Source organism: Dreissena polymorpha, chromosome 6 (assembly GCF_020536995.1).
Source record: "Dreissena polymorpha isolate Duluth1 chromosome 6, UMN_Dpol_1.0, whole genome shotgun sequence".
Lineage (NCBI taxonomy): Eukaryota > Metazoa > Mollusca > Bivalvia > Myida > Dreissenidae > Dreissena > Dreissena polymorpha.
The window spans coordinates 113,073,952-113,088,237 of NC_068360.1; the positions used below are offsets into that span (position 1 = coordinate 113,073,952).

Below are 14,286 nucleotides of genomic sequence, written 5' to 3' on the forward strand. Positions count from 1 at the left end.
CAATTTCCACTTAAACATGGCTTTCTTTATATTTCGCATTTTTAATAATACATGCATATTTTTGTATACACCATTACAATGTGTAAAATGGAACGCTTATCTAGAGTACGCGAACGCTCAAACAACACGTAAAAGGCTATTATCAATGCAGTCCTCTTCTAATATTTAATAAAATATTCGATATTTGTTCGTTATCAGTATGCGTGCGCATAAGTTTTGAGCTCTGCAAAACGCATAACCACATCTTGTCAAGTAGGTCCCTGAATGAACGCAAAATGAACGCCCTTTAAATATTTCTAGTCTAACTGTTCGCCTAGAAACGCTGCGACGGTTGATTACTTTATTGCATACACTCGAAGGTCCCTGTCAATATATATATTAATGTACTTGAACGGTAATATATTTTGCATATGAATAAGGTTTAGCACGTATGTATGTGGCCCTGTGAAACTATTTAACATATTTGCCTTGCAATTTTGAAACAGAAAAAAATACATTTACATTCATGCTAAATGGTTGAAGGACATTAATAGATTTCGGACTTCTAAATCTCTGTTTATGATACATATCTCTTATACTCATCCTATCATTGCGAGTGTTATATTCACGTGCATATATCATGTCGCGGTCAGTATGTATTGCAACAGAGAATCCTACGTACAAAATTCTGCGTATGAATAAACGAACAATCGCTCATAGCTTTAAACGAATAATCGTTCATAGCTATTGTTTCTTTTTTTAAACGAACTTTGTCATCCTTTGTCGCATAATTTGTGTCGTGTCATGTATGGCTTTTTAATGTCCGTATACATGTTAAGTTTACAAAAAATAGTGCATGGGGAATTTTTTATTAGTAATCACAATTACAGGTTATACTTGAATACGATGCTCAACAATCATCAACAAATTTACTAAACCTGCTGACTCAATGCTTATTGCAAATTCAAAAGAAAGCAATTTAGTCCCTTATAACAATAAAAGCTTTTATCAATACATTTAACATGTATATCATATGCATGTTCAACGGAAATATATGTAACAGTTGCTAACTAAGGCTTAAGTGCACAAATCTCAAGTAAAATATTGATAATCGTATGCATAATATATCAGTTCGATTGTTTAATGCGTCAGTCTTTGTCTTCAATATTATGATAAATCCGAGATCGGCAAGGCTCGATAAGGAAAAGTTTGTTTTGTTGTTTGTTTGTTTACTTACATGTATGTGTACTGCCGTTTTCAATCGTCTCACCAATAAGGAAGACAATATAGCAGTGTCATTACAGCTGGCGTTAGAGGTATTTCGTCAACATCTGTACCTAGAGTTGAATAGAATTTTGAAAAGGGCTTCTTTTATTTCAATTACATGATTGAAGTAACTGATAACGTGCCTGTTATGCGTATATGGCTTATCTGAGAAACACTGGTATGTTCTTCCTCCTAAAATGCTTATTTTTCAATTTAAGGAAATTTAGCCTTTTTTTTTCATTGAATAATCGCTATGTATAGAAACACACACAAGCAAGTCAGTTCAGTTTAAATATATGCATCATCATCATCATCGTCATCGTCATTGTCATCTTCATCATCATCATCAGCAGCAGAAACAGCATCATCAGCATCAGCATCAGCATCATCATCATCATCATCATCATCGTCATCGTTATCGTCGTCGTCATCATCATCAGCAGCATCATTACAGGTATCAACAATATGAATAATGCTGGTTCGTGTATTCATAAAAACTTAAATGATTTTCCGAATATAACTCGTCCATAGTACATGTTTCAACCAAATAATAATGATGGGATTTCGTTGTTCTGCTCCTTTTAACATTCTTGACAAATATCATATCAAAAATGTATATTTTGTAATCATGTTATTGTGTTGTTTTTAAAATAGCCCCAACACATAATGTATTTGAAAACACCAAATATTCAACGACATAGGCATTCTTGAAGTTTTCAAAAACCGATGCTGCGCCTGATAAGACCAATATAATATAATCATAATTATAAATAAGTTCATGTTATGAACATAAATAGCAAATTGTCTTTCTTGATGTACTGATATAATTTTGTATCTTTCTTGTTTTAATTAAAATGGATTTGGGGTTTTTACATGCAATTATTTACATTTGTTTATGCATTTTGTAGTATCTTATATATCTAATATCAATTTGAATGTTAAGTACATTATTTTCAATCGCAGACATCTATGTAATAAGAGAATGACATCATTTAAAAACGTTTAGTATTAATAAACTCTTTTTGGTCTCTTCTCCACTTGATCACAGCCACGTCTCTGGCACGTTTACCATGAGACAAAACGAAACCGCAACCAGACCAAATAGCAACGAATTCATTTTGACATATCGTAAAACATGTATTATATTCCGATCATTTGTAATCTATGAAGATAAGTTTGAGTCATGCACCTTATTGTTTTGTTCAATAACTACAATTTTTAGACGTATAAAGTCCACTATTTTTCAAGGGCTCAAATAAGAAAAGATACAACGTTGACTTTAACTTTATATTAAATTGCGGTATCAATAATCTGCACGGAATAACGACTTATCATCAGTGCAATGAGCGTTCATGAATTAAATTAACATTCATATAAAGTCATCAATCTTGCATATACCAAAATGTGTTCAGAACACTTTGCATGTAGACATTAACACTATCGCTAACAATGAACGACTTTTTTTATTGAACAAGATTTATTAATGATCATAATATTCATCAGATAAATTATTGTTGCTTGATATAAAGGTATATCGTATGATACACCTTTTTGGATATTGCATCTTAAATAAATTATTAATAAGACGACTGAAATAGGAAAATTGCTGATGCTTGTATTCGGGACTTCCACCGCCGTGAATGGTCCAAGATTTATTCTTTTTATTTTATTCTATTCTTTCTCGACATACTGGCTCAACCTTAATATACATGGAATAATTAACTGTTTAGCACAATATTCATAAGTATGTTTTAGTATAAGAAGCAAAAACGAAATGCGTATTACTATCTACCTAATCTTTAATATATTTTATATATTGATTATATATCGCGCGTTAAAACAACATGGTTTATTTTATCTTCTTTGTTAAATAACACTTTTTACTGGTCCTATAGTGTTATAACGGTCATAACATAATGTCGCGAAGTAATCGCAGGAAATCTATATCTTAACCTGACATTTGCCTTCGTCGCGGTCTGGTCTTGCTTTTCAAAGCACAAATTTCAAAACATTGCATACAGCAGCAACATGAAAATGACCCTGACATGTTTCCCCAAATCATTCGCCAGATAGCTGTTGTGCTTTAAAAAAGACTTACCGAAAATAAACAATAAATATATTTACAAAATAAACAAATTATAAGCCAATTAATTCCCCGTTCAACTCCAAAATAACAACAGCAAACTAACGCACAGAAAACCATCCAAAGAAATAAATAAACAAATTATAAATAAACGTTTTTGTTTAAACGATATAGAATGCAATTTATTGATATTGAATGGTTTTTAAAATATGTATTTGAATAGAATTTGTTGTTTGATTACGTTATCGGGGACACTTACATTACAAATATATATAATATGCAGTTCAGCTTCAGTAAATATTCACAAACACTTTTCATGTGACGCATGCACCGATTTATAGTACGCATTTATTATACATATACACACATGTACGTTTATTTGATTTAACAGTTCGTGTTTAGGGATCTACTTTTATTATGATGTTTCTATCATAAAAGCAACCTTTCTTAACCACTGTAATCCTATCTCATTGTAACGTAGTTCAGCGGGAGTGTGGTTATCACTCGAAATTTTTAAACAATTTAGTGTGTGTCGTATTCAAAATAGTCTGTTATCTATCGTTTCATAGTTACTCTTGGTGATACGCTTGACAGACGAAACCAAATATTGGATCACAATAGTTTTTGTTCAGTACATATGTGACGTTTATTTTCTGAAAAATCTAAAAAAGGTTCTTAAAAAAACATCGATACATTTTGTTAACATATACGTGCAAACGATACTCAGATTACTTTCATAAACAAAATGGAGCGGGTTCTGTTTGTTTGTGTTCTGTGTGTTTTAATATGCAGTGTGAATTGCCAAGGTAATTATTTAATATTAAATATGTATCGTAATAATTTATATTGTATCTTCGTACGGATAACCTGTAAGGCCTATGAGTAGTTCCGGCTTAACTTAAAATGTATCGCTTTATATTCTCTGACAGAGCGAAATAATTTAAGGGAAATCCTCTTAGCAAAGTCTATCAAGATGTGACAGTTGAACGACTGTCACCATAGACACTCATGAGCAGTACTTTTCAATGTAGAACTTACTTAAATCTTAAATATGCAGCTTTATTGACTATATGTACAATATTTACGCTTATATTGCATACGTCTTACAAAAAATCTAAACATTCCTCTAAATAACTATTTCGTTACACGTTATAGTTGTCATCGTCTATTTCGTTAAATGAATCATTTACAGCAGCAGATATCGATTTTCAAATGTGTTATTTCATAGATAATAAAAGCAGTGTCATAGATTGAATATCCGATTGGTTTTATAACAATTTCTTTAAAAAATATTACACCTTTTTATTATTACTTTCTGATCGATTTTTTCATTCTGGTTATTTTCTTTAAATTTGGGGTCAGCGTATAATATGTCCAATATACATATCTGAACCTACACATATTTTTGGAAATTACCGTGTAATCTATTTAACAAATGTAATGTACACTCTATTTTCCGGTATACTAAATAAACGAGTATATGACTGGGCGAAAGAAAACTATAACTATGAATCTAAAGCAGGGTTTCGGGCCGGCTATTCAGCGTTAGATAATGTGTTTTGCCTTCAAGCGATTGCTTACAAATTTTGTCAAGAAGGGGGAGGCATATTTTATTGCTTATATATTGACTTTAGAAAGGCATTTGATAAAATAAACCACAGTGTAATGTTTCAAGCACTTCAAGAAAGGGAATTAAAGGTAGATTTATATCCGTTTTAAACAATATGTACAGCTCAATCAATTCTTGTGTTTAAGTACATCATACAGCCGTCAATAATTATATTACGAACTAAAAAACAATGGTTAAATTACTATAGCATAGTTTTTTCAATGTCAAATTAGTACTCGTCAGGGGGGACAAGACCAGCTTTACCATATTTGCTCTATTTATAGATGACTTATCATTAATGCTTCGTGAGACTTGTATGTCTGGAATGTGTGTTTCAAATTAAACACCTGACATTGTATGCTTCGTGCTTGCGGACAATATTGCTAGCTGTGCGAAAACGGCATTAAAACTTCAAAAGCGGTATAACGTAGTTGATTAGTTATGTTTAAATACGGGAATGGGTATTAATTTAGATAAAACTGAAATATTTATTTTCATAAATAGTGGAATTTTAAGAAATCATGCGCGCTGGACATATCGTGGTACGAAAATAAATACGATTTCCGCTCATCAATATATGAGATTATTGTTAACACACGAATTATGGATCGCGGCGAACAATTAACTTAACTTACAAGTCCCAGAAGCAATATTCTCCATTTATAGTTCTAAAACGACTTTTTTTAAAACTTTCCTTTTCAAGAACTCTTCTTACTTTTTGATAGCATGGTAAAGCAAATATTGTTTTACGGCTCACATATATGGGGCGATGAAAATGTGAACACCGATAAATATGTCCAAAATAAATTTTGTAACATGTAAGGAAAATACAAAGACATGTGTTATTATACTATGAAAGGGTCAAAACATCTTTTAGTTGCAAACATAGAAACAATTCGGACATTGCGTTAATTACACTTCCAAATGTGTCGGCATTTATGTAATTTTATTCGGAAAAATATTTAATAATTCGCTTTAATTACTCGTGAGATCCTTAAATTAAAGTGGATCGTTTTCATTCGTACGTTTGAAACTATATACAATAATAATAATATGTTGTTGGCTTATGTAGGCAAGCAGATTTGTTCATTATTCATTATTGCCTAAATCATAACACATCATGGTTGGCATTCAAAAGTATTTTTTGGCCCGGAAGGTTAGTACTTGTAAACCCTGATAATACTTAAAATTGCTTGGCAGTTGGAAACACTGGGGAAAATATACCTCGGTTGTCCTACCCTACATGATAATAAAGAGTTAGTATAAATACACTATAATAAATCATTATGTCATATAGTGAGAAAGTAGTCTTTAACTTTCGGATATTTCGAGTGCAAAAACATCAATTTCATTAGTCGGAACAATATAAACACAAACACTAAATACAATCGGTAATTTTATGTTAAATTTGTAAGTAAAAATTCCAAGCTAAATTTTATATTTTAAATTCAAAATGACTGGCCCATGGTCCAAAGGACCTCGGCTCAATTCTCGTTGTCAAAAATATGCTTTTGCTATTTATCAATTTCGTGGTATTGGCAATATACAAAGGCAACCTTAGAGTTTCTTTTAAGTATAATGATATGAATACATTAAATTGGAAAATGTATTTTTATTGTCATAACAACATATATACATTACAGACGGATTATCAATAGTCTTCATCATGCATGAAGAGGACAATCCTACGTACAACGAAACTGAGGTGACCTGTGGCAGTTATGAAAATTTGACAATTATGTGCAGAATAAACAATATCCCAAACATTTATGGGTTCAGTTTCATGAACTTTGACAGAGTAAACAAAACTGGATTTGTTGAACACCTGGCCACAATGCAGTCTATTAATAATTCGATTCGTGGGTATCGAATTCCTGAACTATTTGATCCCATGGCAAATATGACGGTTGCTGGTGAATACTCTCAAAAGAATCCAAGTCTTGGAATAAAAGTACTTGTGGCGTCTCTCACTTGCAATGATATGCTTAACTACAGCTGCTCCCTTGATTATGACGAGAAAACTGGAGACACAACTCATGAGGCAAAGAACTCCACTGTGTTCAAATACCTCACAGTGTCAGGTACATAATTTATGTTCCATAAATTGATAAACGTTCTTTCAGCCTTTCTGTTAAACTCTGCCTTTTACCTTCCCCAACATCCAATTAAAAAATTGGAGTAAAGCCATGCGGCTTGCCAATAGACCATAATTAATAAATCCTTCCGGGCGTAGCCTAGGTCATAACTTGAGGGAGAAGTGACCTAGCCCAGTTTGATGGGAAATGCATTACATAATTTAACAGACGAAAAAAAGCACACACATTGTCGGTATTTCAATGACAAATATGTAAATCAATGAAAATAACTATTATTCACCAGACATTCGGACCGGCAACTTAGCATTTTCAATCGGACCTGTCTTAAAAACGTCGGTCAGGTCAAACTGTCCGACACTTTTGGAACTGTCTGTAAACCGGAAAACGGCACTTTCACGATTGGGAAGAACTACAAATTTCCCAAATAATGACCGAAAAATCCCAATTGAAGGTTTAAACAAATATATAGTTTATTTATTTGTTTGAAATAAAATGCAACATTAAGTTAGTTTTCCTATGCAGCTATATAGCTTAAACCTAAGTACATGTAATTTTGACAACTTGACAACACTAAGTCATACATTGTAAAGTATTTCGGAGCAAAAAATCAAATACACCAAATTTCCAAACTTCACGATGCGAATTTTTCCCATTTCAGGTTTTTTCGCGAATTTTTCCCCAATTGGTTTGGTACCAGTACTTTTCTAAAATGTGCAAAGCAAATCACTGCGGGACATGTCAACTACAGAATATAATGTAACCATAAACAGGTTCAACATTTGTAAATTCGCAAAAATTCAGATGATTCTGGAGTTGTGATGTGGGTTTGTATTGAATTTCAGAGGTTAAAAGGGAAATTGAATACAACAAGCAAATTCGTTGAATTGATATCCCCCGCTAATATGCTTCTGGTCACAAAAGGGTTATTTTTGACACTGAAAAAAGGATTTTTTGAAGATAAAAAGGGCCATAACTCCGTTATAAATTGATTGTGTACAATGCCATTTGACGTGCATCATCCGCTTATCCATATACATACTCATACCAAGTTTCAATAAAATCCGCCAAAGCACTTCCAAGATATGGCCCCGGACACTAAAAAAAACATTTTTTTCAAGAAATGAAGGGCCATAACTCCGTTATAAACAGATGGTGTACAATGCAATTTGGCGTGCATCATCCTCTTATCCATATATATACTCATATCAAGTTGCAATGAAATCCACCAAAGCACTTCCAAGATATGGTTCCGAACGGACGGAAAGACGGGCGGAAGGACGGAAAGACGGACGGACAACGCCCAAACATTATCCCTCCGCCTATGGCGGGGGATACTAAAAAATCATTTATAACAGCATTTCTTTTTTGTGTAGAAATTAAGAAATCAATGAGTTGCATGATGTATTGAATAATTCTTAAACTCTTGACATAGAAGTATGTGAACTTTGGGAAAAATTAATTGCTGCATTAGCAACATTGTAAACATTATTATGTATTTGAACAATGTGTGTAACTCTGTTGCAAACACAACGAAAATGCAATCTTAAAAATGGTTGACACTTTAATAATTTCAGTTGGTATTTTGGGTTATGGATTTTAAGGTGTCCTTATATTTATACTGTTTTATATACTTTATTCGCCAGAAGAAAGTATTGGCTCTATTTGTAAAACATGAAAAATCTGGCATGCAATACTACTAGTGTTGAGGAATAAGATTGTACTTGTATGATTTCAGATAATGTAAATGAACCGACCACAGTTGGGTTGACAACAGCAGGTAAACTAATAACATATTGCATTAATCTTCAAAACTATCATTTCCTAAGAGAAGGTAACAAACGTATGTACAACCTCTGTCTAAAAGTCGCACATTTGTATTGAAAAAGAATTACATATTTGGCTACAGTTAAGAAAATATGATACAACTATATTAATTTATTATGAAATAAGTATCAAGCTTTTCTTTAGAAATACATGTTTTTATGTTACATATCTTTTATATTATGTTTAAACCTATTTAAATATGTATATATTGTATGAAAAGTCTATACTTATTGAGACGCTGTGAAGTCCATTTCCTGGGTGAAATACACATGTGATCTTTTGATTAACACTCGCGAATGCTCCTATTAGGGGAATTGAACCTGTGACCTTATGATCATTGTTATTAGTGTATTAATATTGTATAACGTAATTAACTTCAACTATACTTTATCCACACACAAAAACGTTTGCTTTGCAGCAGTTATAACTGCATATGAAACAACGGATCATGTAAATCCCAGAATTAACTTTCATCAAATACATTTTAATGCATGTTTATTGATAGATTTTGGGCTTCATTACGTATTTACTAATGTTTCAAGATAATTCCAACAGATCAAGATTAATGTAAAAAAATGCCCATTAAATCATTTAAATGGCAATAACAAAAGACGCTTTTTGGGAATGATTTCTTGCAAACAATATACAAGAACAATATTAGATTTCATATTTTCTTAATACATCATTAATGTGTTCGTTATTTGTTCACTGAATAAATAAGGTAAATAATGAACAAGGTAAGACGCGTACGTACTGTAAATATGTTCAAAGTAAGAGTTGATCTTACAAATATGTAATAACGAAATATGTTTCTCAACAGTGTCCACCACAACTGAAACTACAGTTAAAGCCACTACAGTTATTTAGTATAATGCCTTGATTTAAATTTCTGTAGTACCAATTATAATACCACATATATATGGTATTGAGGTTATGTATGGAAGTTAAGCGATATACAATATTTCTAAATAGTATATACCGATCGTGCATTTTAAATATAAAGTATGAAATAGTGAGTTATGACTGTTATAGTTTTTAACACAAAATCCGTGTATGAGAGTCTTTGTTGTCTTAGCATTTCGTGTTTTTGTTTTACAGATGCTCCAGTAGATAACAATACATCTACAGTGCACTCCGCTTCTGGTATGTAATTGTGCGATTTTTTGAGGAGCATGAAGCTGGATACCTTTCAATTATTAATAAACAGTTGAGAAAACAAAGAGCGTAATAATCAATGGTGTTGCCAACACGAAATCATGTTTATGCAGAATACATAAAATCAACAAGTTAAGAGATATTTAAATTAGCTTTGAAAACTTAAGATCGTATTCGTGTTTTATTACATTCCGAACGATGATAAAGCATACCGGTATACACTCTTCGAAAAAGAGGGAGTGGTTACAATAACTTTCACCGTCACGTATTGTTGACATATAAATGATTGTTTGCATTTAAACAATACAAAACGGCAATAATTGTATTTATTTTTATAAAGCGTGTGTTAATGGAATGAAATTATTAATGTCTTGCAGAGGCTGTGGCTGGTGCTGTCGCACTTTTACTGCTGTTGGATTTGCTGCTGTTGCCCTGACTTGACCTTGAAGAAAGAACGCGTCCCATAAATAGTGGATATGATTTTCAGTTTATGTATATGTATATAATTCAAACACGTTCACAATTGAAACAAAAAGATATGAAAATGTACACAGTAATGAGTGAGATATAAACACATATGAAGCCACAAATTGTAGCTGTGAACGAAATTATCGATGTGTTTAACATTTGTTTGACATATGGTAATGGTACGCCCATTATTAGCCAACTGCATGTATGTTCGCTTTTAAAACATCAATGTGCTAAATTGTATGGTCATAGACGCTTGGATCCTAACATTACGTCGACTAAAATAAGACTTCATCTGAACATTTTTTATTTTTAAGTTTTATGCCGAACACTGTTATGAAATAGCAAATATTATAAATTAAATACACTGCTTTTCGTATTTCAAATAACGTTTAAATTCTCTGTAGGAAGCCATGTCAGCATATACCGTCCATTTACATCATGCCATTGTCTTTATAAAATGAAGACACATGGATATCCGTCAGGAAAAATATTCATATCAATCTGTCAAACCAAAAATACACCTAAAACTTGAAGGTCAAGGAAGGTATTTCACAACAACTGTCATTAAAAGTTCAAATAATGCGTTTTAAAAAAATAGTGCTAGTTGCTTCCCTTAAGCCTTTTTACATAAAATATGTTATGTTTAAATCGAGGATCATTGGGATCTAGTGTAACAAAACAAGTTATATATTTAATACCATTAAATACTGACTTCACAATGGACTTTCAAACACTCTTAAGATTTTAAACCTGTTATTCATTTCTTGTAACATTGCCTTAGTTCGTACATATCCGTTACCCAACAACGATAATTGGTTTAAAGCAAAAGAAACAGTTATAGGTTAAAATATTTCCATATTTTTAATGCCACTGTGGTGTAGAGGTAATGCATACTTTTTATATCGATAATGCCAGTGTTCGATTACCGTCGAATGCTCAATTTTTTTATCGACTTTTATTTGCTATTAAACTATTTAATACTATTTCAAACAGTAAAGTGTTGTAAATAAATACATGCAATACCATTTTTAATAAAATAACCATCGACAATTAAATTTAATAACTATCGCATAATTAAACATATGATTGCTCAATGATCTATTCTACATGAAAACTATGTTGTAATTAATATCATTGCGCAGGTGAGCAATAAAAGAAGATCAATGTGAACTACTTTTTTCCGATTTATTAATGATGCACGAAATGTTATTCATACGTGTGAGCAGTTTATTATAGTTATATATAAATACGATTTGTTATTATAAATTATGCAGCATCAAACTTTTTCACCTGCAACATGATTATGCCATAGTCATTTGTGCAAAGGTAAGTACCATGACGAGTCAAGCTTGAACTTAAAATGATTAAGTGGAAATTTTATAACATCATATACGATTTATATGCTCTAATTATGTTGTTTGCGTATGTATTATATATTTTTATTGTTTAATAAATTATAGCACGAGATTGGTCTTTTTTATTGTTTTCTGAGGAGGGTTATCATCACTTGTGGATTTATCTGTTCTTTGTTTAGTTAGGTTGTTTTATACGTCTCAAAAGCGACCATTTTGTAATTAAATCCCAAAATGAGAGTTGAAAGATAATATTAAATTTTCAGCGAACTAACATTTCTTTTTTTAAAATCGTGATGTCTGAACAAATCTTGTCAATAGTAAAACAACATTTATATGTTCATTATGTCTTGAACTCGCCTTTAATGGAGCGATAGCATTTGTTGAACAAGTGGTATGTTTGCACAATACGCGCTTATATTTTACAACTGAATCTAATATGTATCAGAAAGTATTATTTGAATTGAAATCAAGCACAGCACAAAAAGACGCAACTCCTTTTAATCTGGTGTAAGAAGGTAGAATTATTAGTTCTCGACAGATAAATCATGTCAATACATTAAAGGTTGTTGAGAAATACATGTGATTTTCTGCAAGATTAACGACTGATATATTAAACTCGAAATGTCCCTTCACTTAGGTACAAATTTTGTGTCTCTCGTATTTGTCGTCACTATTACGCTTTGATCGTCAAGCCCAATAACTCACTGACCATTCATATGTTTTACACAAACCATTGCATCAGTCAATGTAACATGTAAATTTTAGTTGCACACACATTTAAGAATGTGTATTTGAGTTTCATCATGCGACGTTTAACTTGATAAGCATATGAATGCACTATTTGCAGACGCATGGTTACCGAATATATTAAAGACTATACGCCTCATGTGGTACAGTAAAGACCAATAATAGCACTTGAAATGAGGATTCTACTTAAAAAAGCCATAATGTACATAACCTATTGTTAATTAAAGATGTATTGCAGGAGATAATGTGCGACATACAAACCCTTGCACATACTTCGTCATAAATGTATATGTTTCGCCAAAACAAATGTGCTTTATATTAAAATCAAAGCCAAATCCTAATTGGACATGGTCAGAAATCTCTTGTGAAATAATTTTTGACCATGATGTTCTTTTGTTCCTTGAATGTTAAGATAATGTTGGTCATTGCTAACGGAATTGACAAAACAATAATGCTTCATATGCAAATAACAACTGAATCGGTTTAAAATCCTATGAATTGTTTGTTTCTTTAAATGATACTATCAGCTCATTATATATATATATATATATAAAAGTGTACACCTTACTAAGAAAAAAACTCCCTATTAAGAGACCACTTTCTCTTGACTCGCTGCTGAAAACTGGTTAGATTGTCCAATATTTTAGTAATCAGTTATACTATAAGTTATTTAAACATGAAAATCTTTAAAAAAAATATAACAATTGTATACAAGCAATTTAATCCAGATACCATATAGTTTCATGTCCCCTCATTCTTTATGCAGATTTACAATTGACCAGTCAGAAAAGATCTTCTTGCACACTGAATTAAAAAAAATATTCACCCTTCCACTTTCTTGTTACTTTCACAATTTATATTGTTTTGAAACCGTACATAGAAAAAGTTTTGTTTGAAATATTTGCAACTACAAAACATGATCAAAACACTGTAGCCATAATGTTTTTACCATGAAGTGAACTGCTTCTGTTAATAATATATAATCACATATGTGGAGAGGTTCAACACATGAAAAGAATCAAGTCAATTTATACTTAATTGTTTTGATCATAGCGTTGCCACGTTCCAAACGGTAAATTTAAAAAAGACTATGGTCTTCAATTATAGGGAATTCTGCTACAGGACAACAATGTGATCAGTCAGTGCTACTTAAAAACTATTTAATCATATGCATCCTTTTCTAGACGTTCACATGTAAGGTCTCAAAGAAATCTATACCCCACTTTTTAATTTGGCCTAATATATTAATTTATGAAATAGAGGGTGATTATTAGAAAAGCAATCGATTTCTAATTTTATTCTTGTCGTTATGATTTAATATATGCTCGCCTTAATCCTCAGCGACACCTTCTGGTTAATTATTTTGTTTCTAACGCATGACGTCTCCTTTGCGTTCTGCGTATTAGTGATGCAGTTCCGAAAAATGCGGTGACACGCATTTAAATAAAGTGACTTAATATCACTTAATATTAAAAAATATATATTCAATTATAAATGTTAAAACTAAAAAAACATTTGGCAGGTGCATGCGAGGTAAAATGAAACATTTATTAAAAAGTAGAATTGTTGAAAATAAATCTGAATGATGCACTTCATAAAGCAATACTGTATTAATATTTATTTGAATTGTATCGTAATTGTAGTTGTCACTCAAATTTAATTATTTGAAAATATGTATCTTTAGGCAATTCCTCTGATTGA

General features: G+C 31.6%; 1 protein-coding gene across 1 annotated transcript; it reads left to right on the forward strand.

Annotated features, from left to right (window-relative positions):
- The first annotated feature begins 3,866 nt into the window (after positions 1-3,866).
- On the forward strand, positions 3,867-11,950 carry LOC127834630 (uncharacterized). Its single transcript, XM_052360638.1, has 5 exons — positions 3,867-4,134; positions 6,581-7,018; positions 8,769-8,810; positions 9,956-10,000; positions 10,390-11,950. The coding sequence occupies exons 1-5, from the start codon at positions 4,074-4,076 to the stop codon at positions 10,446-10,448; spliced, it is 645 nt and encodes a 214-aa protein (XP_052216598.1). The 5' UTR covers positions 3,867-4,073; the 3' UTR covers positions 10,449-11,950.
- The last annotated feature ends 2,336 nt before the right edge of the window (positions 11,951-14,286 follow it).

Bases quoted from the DNA above. Each gene is read 5' to 3' on its own strand.
- LOC127834630 (XM_052360638.1), top strand. From the start codon at position 4,074: ATGGAGCGGGTTCTGTTTGTTTGTGTTCTGTGTGTTTTAATATGCAGT. The intron at 4,135-6,580 runs GTAATTATTTAA...TATACATTACAG, and splicing joins ATGCAGTGTGAATTGCCAAG to ACGGATTATCAATAGTCTTC. The intron at 10,001-10,389 runs GTATGTAATTGT...AATGTCTTGCAG, and splicing joins TACAGTGCACTCCGCTTCTG to AGGCTGTGGCTGGTGCTGTC.